A 16,280-nucleotide genomic window follows, 5' to 3' on the forward strand; every position below is an offset into this window, starting at 1 on the left:
TATGCCATTGGTTCTTTTTCTATTCGATATTTCGTGTTCGGGTTCTAAATGAAGGTGAATGCTTCAAAGTTACAGGGGGCACGGGTGGTCCAGTCATCTTAGGGGCCGCAATTCGCTGTGCAGAGTTGAGTCCCTTGGGCACGCCAGGAATCTGTGATTGTGGGTTCGAATCCCGGTTCGCCCCGATTATGTTTCTAGGTTTGTCAGCTCGTGTTGGCTGGTTTCGCCGAACTGGTAAACGTCTGAGACCTGCATCACTGCGGGCTTTCCTCCCACATTAAGCTGTCAGGCCGTGGTGTAACTGGAATACTGTTAAAAGCGGTGTTAAACCCAACTCACTCACTCACTCAAAGTTACAGAAGACATATTTGAGTTATCTCCATTTCACCCTGACTCTATTGGGACGCTTTCACAACCAAGATTATCCAGAGCATTATATTTCAACTTTGTTATGGTAAACTACGGTTATAACGAACTAACAGGGGTCACACATTTTAGTTCGTTATAACCGTAGTTCATTATACGCATATACACATAATATATACAGTAAATGGCCGGGACCAAAAATACAACAGTTCCTTATATCGCCTGTTCGTTACAAGCGTGTTCGTTATAAACGTAGTTTACTATATATACTAAAAACCCATTCGATACCGAAGCTTCGTTTTCAACCCGATTCGAATGACACAAGGCTGAACATAGTCTTCAAATCAAATTAAACTGATTTGTTTGTTGTTGGAAGCGACAAATATCGAGCGGGTGATTAGGCTCAGCTGTTTGAATCTGAGGCATATTATTGTGATTTGAAACCCCCTGATTGACCAATCAGGACAGACTATTTAATTACTAAGCACTGTAACTATTTTAAAAATCATGATGATCTTACCCTCTGTCACTGATTTTCACTGATCCATTTCACATAATTTTCACCGATATTTTAACTTTTAAGCTCAATAAAATCTGTTTCATCGGATAATCAAGACACTTTTTCTCTAGCGTTGTCGTTTTACATACACAATAAATAATAAAAGTGTCAAGACTGAAGCACATTACAGTTGTGATCATACATAATAGGACATGTCGTTGGCATCCGGCATTACACTTTATACTCCGTTTATGTATCAGTGGTTTCCATAGGCTAATGAAACCTAAAATACCTATAAATTAAATTAAAACACATCTATACTAAATAGTCATTGTGGTCACCTGGTTCCCGATTTAGCAACGAATGTACGTCAAATCCAACAGAAATCGACATTCTGAACAGCAAACACGTGTTTCTGTACGTCAATGTGCAAAATGGAAATGTCTCCGACAGCATGATAAAATGGTTGTCACATAATACTGAAACGTTATGGAAAACATAATGGGCTTGCTTGATTACGTCGTCTCCTTATCAAAATCCAAAACCGCCATGACACTCAAGTAAAAGACCATAAACAGCGAAGGAATGCGAACATCATAGTATAACACAAATCCAATTACAATAATTTAGCCCCCCTCACTAAATATTCTCAAATGATATGCAAAACCATATTAGCCTGGCAGTTCATATCACTGTTCGTGATAATTTACGGTTGTCGTTAATAACGGTTTCCGGCAAATATGCAAATGAGCCTCTCCATCAAGTTCTGTCGGTGACATCAATGTCTCTAGACAAAGAAAAAGGACACCATTTTCATCAGTAATAAGAGTGCCCCCCTCCTTGTAATACCTCTCTGGCCAGCCTGGCGCTGATCTCATGAGGTCAAGTGACCTCTGGCCAGAACTGGACGCTGCAGTGTTGTTTCAGATGGGACCACCAGATAATTGTGTTACGTCTAAGTTCCTGTCAATCTCTGGTCAGAGCCTTATGAGCGATAAAACATGCGCCACAACACACCCGCTGTCGCACTGAAACAATTTGAAGCATTTGGCACTGATCTAAGAGATGCACAGGCATCAACTACTGCCCCATGGCAACCATTAAAGGGATACTATTTGAGTCTGGCTTCTTTTCTTGTAATGCTGGCAGATCAATGTTAGGGCTGTTTTTATTGATTGTAAAAAAAATCCGCTAACATCTCCCTTACAAGCAGTTATACATGATGCGCTAGAAAACAAGTGAGAAGTTTCAAAGTACAGGCAACAATGGGGTGCTTTGAAAGTAGGTTCGTGATATTTAGCAGTCTACCGGAAATTGTATACAGCTATTTTAGTGATAGTAACTATGCCCGGACCTGAAAACCTTGTATTCAGTCTTTTAAAAGTTAAACAGAAATACGAAGCGATAGGCGCAGCTGGAGAGTGATTTCACGACTTTCGCAAAGAGGGTGAAATTACTTTATTTCGATACAGAGACGGACATAGCTGTTGTCGGACAGTTACTTTCCTTCGACATATATGCATTAGATGAACACAGTTGTAGTCTTGACAATGACTTTTAGCAGGTTTTCTTTTCTGCTTTTAGTAGACTGTGGAAAGAGTTTTATCACTGTATTTATTCGATATAGCCATTGGACGGACACGATTGTGGTCTTGACATGGCTTCTAGCTGCTTTTCTTTTCTGCTTTTAGTAGACTATGGAAAAAGTTTTATCACTTTATTTATTCGGTCTTGGCGTTTTTTGGCTTTTCTTTTCAACTTCTTCTTTTCTGCTTTTAGCAGAGATGTCTTATGACTGTGAAAATGGTTTTGTCGCTTTATTTATTGACATTGGTATTGGATGGACGCTGTAGTCTTGACTGACACACGCCACACCCGGAAAGCCAGTTAACCCGGAGGTAAGCAGATCGAAGAACGCGTTGTGCAAGATAGGCTTGACAAAACTAACTGAAGCTGCATTCAAATTGCATACGTTGATGTTGATTATCACAGCAAAATCTATAATGCTGGCGCCTTGGTCTTAAAATGAGTGAGTACGTTGCTTTTAGCAATATTCAGAAATATCACGTCGGGGGACACCAGAAATGGGCTTCACACATTGTACCCATGTGGGGAATCGAACCCGGGCCTTTAGCATGATGAGCGAACGCTTTAACCAAAAGACTCCCCAACAGCCCCCTAACTCTCACAGCATTACCTACACAATAACGGACTACATATTCCACGTATACTACTCAATAGTAGTTAAAGAACATCCGATTCATTCATATTACCATAGTTAATCTGTCACGACATGACAGATTAACTATAGCAACATGAAAGCATCACGCGTTCTTTTCAGTACTACACGTTAGCTGTGCAACGCATGTAGAAGTAGAATATATTGTAAAGTTTTCATAAAATGTCGAGAATAGTTTCAGGTTCATATAGTGTTCTTAGCCGTTTACACTGTAAACTTCTCATTGTAACATGAAGTTTAAGGGATATTAAAGTTTGTGCTTTGCGTCTAAATGCATGTATGTCAGATGTATATTTCGATAAACGCTTTTTGTTTTTAGGAATAAACCTTTCAGAAAATGAACGTATATCTACAGTGAATCCAACCTGACATATACATGTTTTTCCAGCTGGTCTTTAATTGATTTGTTTGGCATGAGAATTCGCTTTTTCTACAAAGTGTTTGTAATTACCTCCTTACCGTTTGTTTCCATAGGAACAAACCACTTAGCAAACTTGCATTCTCTGCACGCCAAGAGTTAAACAGAGAGAGAAAGAGAACGAGTGTGCGTAGTTGCACACACGGGGAATATGACAACGAAGGGAGTCGCTGTGTCATAATTGGTGCGTCCACATTTTCCCCCGTGGTCTTCAGCATCCCGTGGTTGTTGTTGGCGACTAACGGGATCGGGTGGTCAGGCTCGTTGGTATCCCGATTGCATAGACCGATGCTCATGTCGACCGCTGAGGCTGTTTAGTCCAGACTCCGACTATTTACAGCTGACCGCCGTTACAACAACAACAACAACCAAACACACTTGTACTTTAACATCGTGGTTTTGTCCCTTTGATTTGAGGTGCGATGCACTGGTTTTGTGTTGTTGATCACGTGTCTGCCAAATTAGATAATGTCCACTCCCAACTATCTGATGAAGTCAAAAGATGAGGAAAGCTTTTGCATTTCCCAAACCAAACGGGTCTAATCTCTTGCGACCAGGCAGAATGAGCAGAAACAATACAAGGCACTGAATACATCGTTTGGATATGAAGATAAGAATCAAAGATCATCATAATGGGTGACCTTGACCTTAAGTCATGACGGCCGCTCCAGGAAAGGCATATGTTCACCCGTTTCGCGAACATCGGTGTCGCATTTTTCTTAACCTTTTTCCTCCTTTTCTCTTCTTGCGACAGAAAAACGAATAAAACGTTATGACCCCATAATCCAGGTTAGAATAGATCTTCAGCAACCCAACTGCTGATAGCTGGAATATTGCCGAGTGCGGCGTTAACAACAAAGAAACAAGCAAAACTTGTATAACGGATGCATAAGTTTCTTCTCCAGCAATAAATTATTTCAAATATTCTTTGCGTTGAACATGTTATCTGGAGATATCATAAACAATGCCAATGAGTGAGATTTTTTAATGGTTTTACCTGCAGTGCACAATAACTGTTCCATTGTCAAGGCTGTCGTACGCCCGGATCTTCTGGCGGAACAACAACAATGAATTGCCGAACTTTGGTACTCCGTGGTCTGGCCACGTGGTATAGTGGAACTGTTTAACGTATTTGGACTGGCTCTCCTGAAAAACAAATATTTCATATTTAGTCAACAGTCATTAGAACAGCCGGACATCAATTTCGCACATCACTGAATTAAAAGTGAGTGAGTGAGTATGGTTTTACGCCGCTTTTAGCAATATTCTAGCAATATCACAGCAGGGGACACCAGCAATGGGCTTCACACACTGTACCAACTGAATTATAACGACGAACCTAGTTCACATAATCTTATGCCTCACATGAGAACAAGTGAGCAAGTCATAGATTAAACAACATTGTGCTTTGTTTAACGCCATTAATTGTCTTCAAGGTATACCAGCTCAATTTGTGAGGAAAGCCAAAACGTATGAAGTTCATAGACGTTTACGACATTCAGAAATGCTAATGGGTGTGTGGAAGCAACAGATAAAGGATTTTTTTCAGCAGATCCTAAGGGAAGCACTCTCCATAGCGAGATACAGCGCATACAACATTAGGCCAGTCAGAGTTACACTAAATAGTCCTTTCTCTAAGATCGCTTTGTGGAACATGGCTCTAGGCTTTCTATCCACAAATCCTCTCCCCTGTTTAATTATCCATGTATGATTTCGCATGATGACTCCGTGAGTCAAGCCTTTTCATGGCGAGCTTATGACAATAATACCAGACTGTAGGTCAGAACGTAACTTCTAACACAATGATTACTCCCTTGTTTACGAATGCATGCCGGGAGATACCTCGGGCGACACTTCCGCTTTAGCGTGTACCCACGCAGCACAATGATGATTAAACAACCAGCATCTGGGCTATTACCACCCTCACCGTTGTTATTATTGGCCCGCGATACCACAAAGAGAAAATCAAACTCTACATCCAAGGATGAAGACCAAATTAACTTTTCATAACGTAATGAAACTTTTTTGTGACTTAATTCTAAACACAAATAATGTGCATGTCGTTCAACTTAATTACAAAACCCATTCTGATTTCAAAAGTATTTGTTATGCGTGTGGAGTTTCAGAAATGACAAAACAATGAAACATTCGGGGTTCAACAAGCACGTCTTTGCTCCCGCTCTTCCCAGCATCATATCCGTTATATTTGACTTGAAATGGTTCAAATGTTAGGTTATGCAGCATAATGACATGGAATAATAGAAGTATTGTCTGACCTTAAACAATTTAATACAGTGAGTCACACTAAATTTTATTCTATGTTAAATCTGGACGCTCTCTTGACCCATTCTATTTGCTTGCACAGTCAAGTCCTTAATGCATATAATTACACTCTGAAACACCAGGCACATTCATCCCCATTTATCATTCGCTGCATATGATTTGAGGTTAAAATTGAGTATGAAGAAACGGTATAAAATTTCACCTAAATTATACAGTTATAAAATTATTTTAAGAGGTAATTGATGAAGTTAGTCATACGCATTTAGCATGGTATTTTGGGGGGCATGGTATTCCGTCTCACAAGGGCATGAATGAAAGGCTAAATGGTTATGGATGGCACGGGTGGCCCAGTTGTCTTAGGCGTCGCAATTCGCTGTACAGAGTTGCGTCCCTTGAACACGCCAGGAACCGAATATGTTTCTAGGCTTGTCAGCGCATTACCCACAGCGGTAAACGTCTGAGACTTGCATCGCTAAGCTTAAACGCCGTGATATAACTAGAATATTGTTCAAAGTAGCGTCAAAACAAACTCACTGACTCAGAAGTGATAATCAACTTCAGAGGTTTTAACACATTTATGATTTTTTGTCCATTTACTCAAGGGGCTGTTTTATACACGTGTGAGTATCGTATAAATGAACTGTCACAACACAAGACACCATATAACAATATATCATAGTCGCATCTCTGGGGACTTCCCTATAATACTTTACGCCAACACAATGTAACGTGTCTACATCCCTGTCGGAAAGAAACAACAGTAATTCCACAAGGACTGATTCCGTTACCAAAAAAGTGATGACTCGTAGTTGCTTATTAGATTTACTCTGAAATAAATTCTCATGTGAAAATGTACCCAATAGCTGAATTATTAAACTTCATATTCGTTCTTTTTGAGTACTGTCGGTTAATGAACACACGATCAAATACGCATTCCCTACAAAACTAGTGCAAGGTCATTGTGACTTGTTGATTAAACGAAAAAATACAAGATTGCTTCACGAGAGACGGTTCACGCCGCGTATCAACACGCCGATGTTCAAGTCGTTTTGTATCCCAATAAAAAACATACATATGTTGATGCCCGAGTGAGTTTCAAAGACCAATCATCGCGAAATTGTCAAATCGCGAAAAGACAAAAGAAAACTCTCATATACTTTTCTTTAGGTGTACAAAAGTTCTGTAATTTATATTTCATGTCTTCAAGTAGCAAAACAAAACTGTATGCTTTCATTGTTATACGTTATGAGAATACCAGCAGGAACTTAAAATGATTAAAGTACCAATGCTTACCTTAGACAGTAAGAACGTCCTGACAATGAAGTCAGGCAGTATATCGGTGCCGAGTAGCTGTACCGATATATTGCCATATTGCTCGCACCCATCGTCAGGCCAATACTGCTCACACTTTTTCTGAAAATAAAATACGAATACCAAACAATGAAGAAAATTTATGCATCACAGTTAAGGACCATTATTTTCTATTTCGACTTTACACATATACAGCGATAATGATGCAGAGATGAAGCTGTTTGGCACTCCAGAACATGTTAAAATGTACTACCGTGATTATTAGCATTAATATCATCACCATCATTATTACCATCATCATCATCATCAACATCATCTTACCTTCCCTGTCTCTGTAGCGTTGGTCAGCATGATGAGTGTTTTTGAATTTTCCTGCCACACCATCCGCCATATATCATTAATAGTTGGTTTTATTGGTCCTGTGGAGAAGAGTGAGTGAGTTAGTGAGGTAATGTTGTTTAACGCCGCAGTCGGCAATATGACATCATATCACGTGTGTGAGTGAGCGAAAGCTGCTTTACACGACAGTCTGCAATGTTACGGCTACATCACGTGAGGAGATTGAAACACTGCTGTTTTACGTCAGTCAGCAATATTACGGCTATATCACGCTGGCCTGTCAATTCGCGATACTAGACCAGGAAACTAGTGACTGAAAGTAGGAGCACCGATCTCCGCCACTGGCCACTTACACAATCAGCCATGACACAGCGCCTCAATTTCAATCGCCTCAAAGGAGAGCATGAGGTACAGGGTACCTGATTCCTAACATTATACCAGATAAATACCAACTATTCATAACCGTCCTGAAAACTCAAGTTCACAAGGCATGTTTTTTTAACAATTGACTTGCCTTTGCATGTTTTTGTGATTGGTGCCATTGGTGAAACTGGATACGCTCACCTTTCCGCGAACACTTGCCATCATCACTATTTGATAATGATTCATAAACATATGCTTATGACGTGGTCCTAATCGTGCAATTAACTCTGCTTACAGCAGAGATTTCTCTTCATCATAGTGAGTGAGTGAGTTTGATTTTACGCCGCTTTTAGCAATATTCCACCAATATCACGGCGGGGGACACCAGAAATGGGCTTCATACATTGTACCCATGTCGGCAATCGAACCCGGGTCTTTGACGTCACGAGCGAACGCTTTAACCACTAGGCTACCCGACCGCCCCCTTTTGATCATAGAAAAAAGAAGTTCACCTCTATTTTAATGTTTCGTTGTATATAACTTAGTCAGTAAAATCCATTTCTCAGAGAAATGAAATCCGTTTTGAGATGTGAAGAAAATATCAACCCACCTTGGGCTGCTATATAAGCTCTGGGTTTATGATACCCCTGAAAGACAAAACAAAATATATCACAAAGGTTATTTGGTAAAGCAACCGAGGGCATTTCACATCATTGTATTTCGACCTTTGATAATACCTTTGGTATTAATAATCACCGTATTAATAAAAAACCCAGTTTAGTTACATCTTTTAAGCTTAATATAACCTTCTACCGAGACATATAAAGTGAAACTCCCTCAATGGGGACGGTGCTATTCCATGTGGAATCTTCCAGATTAACATTAAAGGTTGTGCTTTGTACCCAATCGGAAAGGAATTTTTTTGCAGTGAGGTTTGTTCGAAATTCCTTTTAACAGTCTGTTTAAAGTAATATCATAGCAGTCAGCTTTTGAAAGTCCAAGCTTACAGGTCGCAGAGCTCTGCTATTTTAATGGCACTACAATATACCTACAGTGCCAACAAATCTAGGATCTTGAATGGGAAGGTCCTTAAATTCGAACCCACGCTTATTAGATCCTGGTAGTTAAGGGACATAACTCTGAAGGAACTCTTGTGGCGCCCTCAATCACATGTGCCCTTACAGTATAATAAAACTGAAAATATACTGCTCAAAAGAAGTAACAGAGCGCTCGATTCTTTCATATCTCTATACTTCATACGTCATGGCACGACAAATTAACTATAACAATATGAAAGAATCGGGTGTTCTTTGAGTAGGAAATGAAGCATGCGATCTATGTCCATAGATACTCACATCTATATAATTGGCATTGATATAGTCATCTGTTGGGTCGTCTCCTTCCAACTCCAAAACAACTCGAGAGTGATCATCTGGAAATAAGAGCTGAAGCTAAACGTGTGACCCTACAACGCTCCTTCCCTACTCCAAAACAACTCGAGAATGATCATCTGGAAATAAGAGCTGAAGCTAAACGTATGATCCTACAACGTCTGCTGACTCCATGTTTTTATAATTTATAGAGTCGAGACATATTTAGCTGACACAGCCGTCAAAGAAAATAATTTGGGTGGTCAAGCTGGTCCAACACCAGATTTCACGACCATGATTTACGATCAAAAGGGTGCTTGATGACACAAATGGTCCCTCTGGAACTGTACAAATCATTTTGTTTCCACCATGCTGACACACGACCCCCCTCTCCGTGTCACTAATAATTAGGCTGTAAGATCAACTCTCCATAAATCTAAAACCAATTCAAATCAAATCACCATGTTGCAACATCCGGGCAACATAACACCTCCCAGCCATACCAATCAGTGGTGTGGACTGTCTAAAACACACGTTACAATAAACGCTATTGACTTCCTGGTTCTTAAGTATTTTTAGCAATCGAAATGAAATGATCGTGTACTAATCTTAAGAAAATTAGCCTCATTTTCCAAATATGGGCTATCTGCAGACTCATTGTCTGTACCATAATAGCTGATTCCAATATGTGGGTTGTTGTACGAGGCAAGGCGTAGCAAATCCGATACAACAGAAAATCACGGCAATAACGATTTCAACTATACTTGTGTAGGTCTGCTTGTTTGTTGTTTAACGACTCGTCAGTATTCCAGCCGTATGACGTCGGCCTGTAAATAATCGAGTCTGGACCAGACAATCAAGAGATGGGCATCATGAGCATTGATCTACGCAATTGGGACCACAATGGTGGTAACAGCCCGATCCCGCTAGTCGCCTCTTACCACAAGCATAGGTTACTGGGTAGCTATTGTAACCTGGATCATGATGGTGGATTGCGTAATGTGAGTGGTGGTGAGTTGGGTTTAACACCGTTATTAACAGTGTTCCAGTTATATCACGGCGTGTCAGCTTAGTATGGGAGGAAAGACCAAAGTGATGCAGGTCACAGACGTTTACCACCTTAGTGAAGCCAACGAGCATGGGTAAAGTGCTGACAAACCTAGAAACATAATCCGGGATACGAACCCTCGATCATATCCGGCGTGCCCAAGGGACGCAACTCTACACAGCAAATTGTGACGCCTTAGGCGAATTGAAACTGTGCTTCTTTAAAGGGGATTAGAAAGAACAAGCATTTCACCATTAACAAGTTTAAAGAACACAAAGACAGCTAGACGTAGTTGCATATGTTGAAATGTCAATTTAAAGATTTACAGAAAACCTATTGCCAACACCAGTCAGATCAAACAACATCTAACATTACGTTACACAGGACCTGAGTCACCTTCTCTACAACACATGCTAGATGATAGAGTCGGAATCATACAATCGACTCTTCTTTCAGCAGAGATGATTATGAATACAGAAAGGTTATGTTGCTTTGATCCAGTATAAAGTTTATACAAATCTCAAACACTATCAAAACTGATCGGCTTCTTTCCCCTTCAAGAGTCAAGTTGATGCATACACATGATATGCTACACTCCATATGATCTACATGTTGCTGAATAATTACATTGTTGTTAATGTCAACCTATAACGAGTAAACAAGTCTCACATTCAATATACAAGTCTTACATTCAACATTCAAGTTTCTCATTCAACATTCACGTCTTACAATCAACATTCACGTCTCACATTCAACATTCAAATCTCACATTCAACATTCACGTCCCACATTCAACATTCAAGTTTCACATTCAACACTTATGTCTCACATTCAACATTCACGTCTCACATTCAACATTCAAGTTTCACATTCAACATTTACGTCCCACATTCAACATTCACGTCCCACATTCAACATTCAAGTCTTCCAATCAACATTCACGTCTCACATTCAAGTCTCACATTCAACATTCACGTCCCACATTCAACATTCAAGTCTCACATTCAACATTCACGTCTCACATTCAACATTCAAGTTTCACATTCAACACTTATGTCCCACATTCAACATTCACGTCCCACATTCAACACTTATGTCTCACATTCAACATTCACGTCTCACATTCAACATTCAAGTCTCACATTCAACATTTACGTCCCACATTCAACCTTCAAGTTTTAACATTCAACATTCACGTCCCACATTCAACACTCATGTCACACATTCAACATTCACGTCTCACATTTAGCATCCACGTCCCACATTCAACATTCACGTCTCACATTCAACATTCACGTCTCACATTCAACATTCACAGCAGAGGAACAATGACACAGAACTTACATGCTATAATGTTTCCATATCTATTTTTGGCCTTATTTTCCGTTCTTTTCGCAATCTCGCAGCCAGCAGTCAGCCCTGGGGGTATAAGCTGTAGGGAAAATCACAAATAAGATTGTTATTTCAATTCCGAGATAAAAATAAGGTAGTTTCCATTTTAAAATATATTGTAAGCTAAAACACTTCAGTTATGTGTATGTAATGGTGTTTGTTGTTTAATGCAGCACTCAGAAAATATTTCAGCTACATGACGGCGGTCTGAAAATAATCGTGTCTGGATCTCATGAACAAGTGGTTGATATTGTGAGCATGGCCCACGCCGTCAAGCTGTAATGACAAGCATACCTCATCCATTAGGTCGCCACTTACGACAATCATAGACTGCTAGGGTACCTGAATCAGAACTCCCCCTTGTTCAATGATATTACAGCTGTTTCAGTGTTCGGTTTGTACATCGGTTTGACAAGTCTTAAAGAGCGTCACGACCAATAATATACAGCTTCAGAATTGGTTCATTAAACTTCTAGTCCTTGAAAAATAATTCCGAAGCTTCAGAAATGGGTTTCAAAAACGCTACTAATTGAGGAATTGAACACGAAGCTTCATAATGGGTTTCACAAATTCTACTCGTTGTGAAACCGAACATGAAGCTTTACCAACGAATCACCACAAACACATGCTTATGACATCGACGGAATCGTACAATGGACTTCCAGCAGATATTTATTTTCGATAACTGAATGGGCATTGTAGCTTTTAAGTCATATTCTACTGAATCAGAATCGTATAATGGACTTACAGTAGATATTTATTCTCGATAACTGAACCGGTACTGTCGCTTTTTTTCCATATTCATCTCAGTAGGGAATAGATCCCGCGGATCCATAGGACATCGAACGAGAAACATTTCTTTAAATTGTATGGAATATTTCTTGTTTGGGTCCTTATAGATATTATAAATCTAAAATATGACAGCGGCATTACATTGTCATTTTTATTGTGAAAGCGATCTTTATCGTCGAGGCCATAAAAAACCCATTATCATTATGATTATATATATTTTCTGATGTTAGATATATAGGGTCGGCGGATCTGTAAGTCAAGCAACATAATCCTTGCGGTCAGTCGTAAGAACGTGCCATAAATCTTGTCTTTTGTACTTTTCCGTAACATTCGTTGGCATGTCAAGGTAGTGTTACCTTATACTCTCTTTTCAAGCCATCATAATCGTTTTCCTTGCTTGCACGGATGTAGTCCCATAAATCCTCCACCTTGATTGGTGGAATCGTGATATTTCCGACATTTCCATATATGGGCTCAGACTCGAGATCGTTATCTATAGATGGAAGAATGAGAGGTTCTGCCTCAATGTTAATTGTACCTGAAATTAAACAAAATAAAATTATTCCAAAGAAACAGAACTGCGTTATCACAACGACATGAATAGCCAGGAAACATGAGAAACAGACAAAAAATATGTTTTAAAAAACACATTCATTTTTTTACATATTTTATTCACTTATGAATAGAAACATAATAACACGTTAATGAGTGGTTTGTCAAAATGTGAACGGAATAAACACAATTGATCGGTTAGATAAGAAGACCGAAGAATATATGCTTTATCGCGAGAAGGTAGATACAGAAGGTGCTTCAAGTGATGCTTAAGGAAAACGCAGGAACACACTAACAGAATAGAAATTGAAAACAAGGCCATACATAAAGGTATAATAGACATAGGTAGATGTGTAGAACAAAATAGTGCTAGAATGGTGCGAGGATGACAAAAGTATGACGTCAATCATGACGTCACAGAAATAAGTGTACGAAGCTGCTTCAGCTAACTACTGTAACAAGTGAAATAGAAATGACACAAGTGCAGTGTTCTGAAAAAAGATAATATCTTTCAATAGTTGAGAAGAAACGAGACCACCTCATGTGATGTAGACAGTCTGATGGGTTTACCACCTTGACAAACACCCAAACAACCAGCGGATCCAGACACAGTGAAGGGTTGCAACTCTGCACAGCGCCCCATACCGTTGAGTCTTCCCCACAGTACCAATAACGTTTCTTTAACTTTTGGATAGAAGTCCAAAATATTCAGCCCTAGGATAATAAAGAACTGAGCAAAATCCCCGAATTCGAAACCAGATAGGACTTAACGCAACGCTCCAGAGCGCACAACACTTCAGAGCACACAACACATAAAACCACACCGACACTTACCTAGACATAAACATGCGTCGGTGTCTCGGGAGGCGGAAGTCAATGAAAAATGTGCTTTAATTTTCAGTAGAAACAGGAGTACGGGCACACCACGCGACAGATCACAACATCATATTAACAAATTCAGAGTTAAAATAGTGTTAAACGTGTATCCGAGGATAAAGGGAATATATGATAAATATGCACAGCAACCCATTGTACGACGAAGACTGTCTCATCTGAAGAAAGACTTGTGCACTGGTCACAAAAGCAACATGAAGCCACAGTGTGCCAAAAAGTGTTAAAGAGGAATCACTAAAAGCTTGTGATGAGCAGCATGGAGAAAATCGTTGTTTAAAAACTAACTTGAAAAAATGTTAATGGCTTCCCTACACAGGTAGCACCACAGAGTTCACTAAGGAATACATTATCACTGATATTAGATGAGAGAGAGGAACGAAAATATGAAGGTAAGATGACAACGATTATTGTTTCATAACATATTACTAACTCCAATCGTAACTTGATATGTGCACAAAAACATGAAATATAAAGACCTTATTTCACTCAATTATAAAAATGCAATTAAATCGGAATATTTTAAAAGAAAAGTTACTTAACACATACGTAAATATTATCATTGTTGATGTCTTTATCTATATTTGAGTACATCACCAGCACAAAGTCTGATTCTGTCAACAACCAATTGTTTTATTGCCTTATTAAAACTATGTGCCTTATTGTATGATTAATGCTTTATTAATGTGGAAAATGGACATGCACAAATATTGAAAACGAAGGTTTAATTGTTTGCGTAAACAAAATTGCATACTTGTGCAACTGAAGGTTAGCGCCACGAGGGTAGCACCAGAACATGAGGATATCTTGAAAAGAACAACTCACCCAAACTAAACTTAGTGTAGAAACCTCCTAGACGCATGAAAATAACAAGAATCGTTACAAGATGGCGCTGGATGTTAATAAACGCTATACTGGTTATGTGTTAATGGTATTGGTTGATGATATTTTATTATACCGTGTTAGAGTTGTTAGTTACTATAGATATTGAGAGCGTCACGTGACTGTACTGACCAATGGGAGTGGGCGGAGGGGACGTATCCGGTTCCGGTAGAATGGTTGGACCAAATGATGGCAGATCTGACTTCTCTCTCTCAGCTGACAGATGACGTTTTCTGGAAACAAAATAAGATTTAGTTGTTTAAATTATTATTAGATTAAATAAAACAAGGATAAAATACTCATATCCCTCGCCAATGGTCTGTTCTACCCGGCAATGGTAGATTCAAGCACCTGACTAAACACGCTGTCTGGGACTTGTTCTAAAGAGTCAATGACACGTCATCAAAAACTGATTAATAAGCTGCTAGCTGCCTGGGATATTTAGTCATCTCATTAGACTGGTGTTACTGTGAGAAGGTCACTGGGAGCAGTGGCTTTAATTTGGCAAAAAAATAAAAACATACATAAAAAGTAAACAGCTGACTACTTGATAGATTTGTAAGGAAATACAACTTGCTCATCAAGAACCGAAAATAAAAGATTCCCAAAACTACTAAATACCAAAAGGCACCTGTTCATGAATAGATTGATTCATGTGCAAAATTTGATCAAGAAATCTTGAACGTACTTTGAGTTATGCTCCGATAACAAAATGTGAGTTAGAGGGACGGGCTGACAGCATCTCTTCATATGTCCCTATCCTACTTCGTGGCGGGGTATAATTAAAGTAAACCTTAAGACCAATGAACGTTCACAACTAGAAGAAATATAATACGAAACTAAAACTAAAATGACAAATAATGATACGCAACTATCATGTGGTATACGAATCTTACCTCCACACCAGCAACAGGACAGCGAATGTTATGATGAGGAGGATGAAGACGACGAGGACGCCGATGATGACGGGAACATGGCTGGTCTGCGGCGCTGTCTTAACGGGGCGAACTGAAACAGACACTCCCCAATCAGGACCCCTTTACAAGGCAAACTTCACAACGCACAATATTTGATAATTAGGTTGTCATTTGTTGTCACAAACATGCTTATCAGATGACTTTAACTGTGAGTGAGTGTGTTGGGTTTAAAACCCACTTCGAATAGTATTTCAGTTATGTCACGGCGTGTCAGCTTTATGAGGGAAGAACGCCCGAGATGCAGGTCGTAGAGGTAAACCACTTCAGTAAATTCTACGGTTATAGTGTCGACAAACCTAGAAACATCATCAGAGCGCACCCGGATTCAAACTCCGTTAAACATTTCAGGCAAATTCCGCAGACTAAATTGTGGTTCCTTTCTAATGATTGTGGTATTAGGGAGTCTAAAGGACCCATGGCTAAGTCTATATCGCGGGAAAAAAACAAATCCAATTTCATATACTATTACATTTTTCCTTTTTTTCCCTTGCCATATTTCCTTGTCAACACCACTTAAAAACCTACCACAGCTTCACTACTTAAGATTAGACTTAAAGC

At 39.4% G+C, this 16,280-nt stretch overlaps 1 protein-coding gene across 7 annotated transcripts in view; it reads right to left on the minus strand.

Annotated features, from left to right (window-relative positions):
* The window catches only part of LOC124135590 (receptor-type tyrosine-protein phosphatase mu-like), a 197,182-nt gene that overhangs the window by 40,095 nt on the left and 140,807 nt on the right, over positions 1-16,280 (minus strand). For 4 of the 7 annotated variants that reach the window (XM_046500964.2, XM_048399677.1, XM_046500965.2 and 1 more), the window contains 10 exons: positions 15,642-15,753; positions 14,878-14,978; positions 14,689-14,715; positions 12,777-12,958; positions 11,581-11,668; positions 9,174-9,250; positions 8,429-8,465; positions 7,438-7,535; positions 7,099-7,218; positions 4,520-4,668 (listed from right to left, as the gene is read on the minus strand). In XM_046500964.2, the coding sequence (XP_046356920.1) occupies positions 4,520-4,668; positions 7,099-7,218; positions 7,438-7,535; positions 8,429-8,465; positions 9,174-9,250; positions 11,581-11,668; positions 12,777-12,958; positions 14,689-14,715; positions 14,878-14,978; positions 15,642-15,753 (991 nt within the window). The remainder of the gene's footprint in view (positions 1-4,519; positions 4,669-7,098; positions 7,219-7,437; positions 7,536-8,428; positions 8,466-9,173; positions 9,251-11,580; positions 11,669-12,776; positions 12,959-14,688; positions 14,716-14,877; positions 14,979-15,641; positions 15,754-16,280) is intronic. The other 3 variants (XM_046500968.2, XM_046500969.2, XM_046500967.2) reach the window with 3 other exon arrangements.

Source organism: Haliotis rufescens, unplaced genomic scaffold (assembly GCF_023055435.1).
Source record: "Haliotis rufescens isolate VD_foot unplaced genomic scaffold, xgHalRufe1.0.p SCAF_2, whole genome shotgun sequence".
NCBI lineage: Eukaryota > Metazoa > Mollusca > Gastropoda > Lepetellida > Haliotidae > Haliotis > Haliotis rufescens.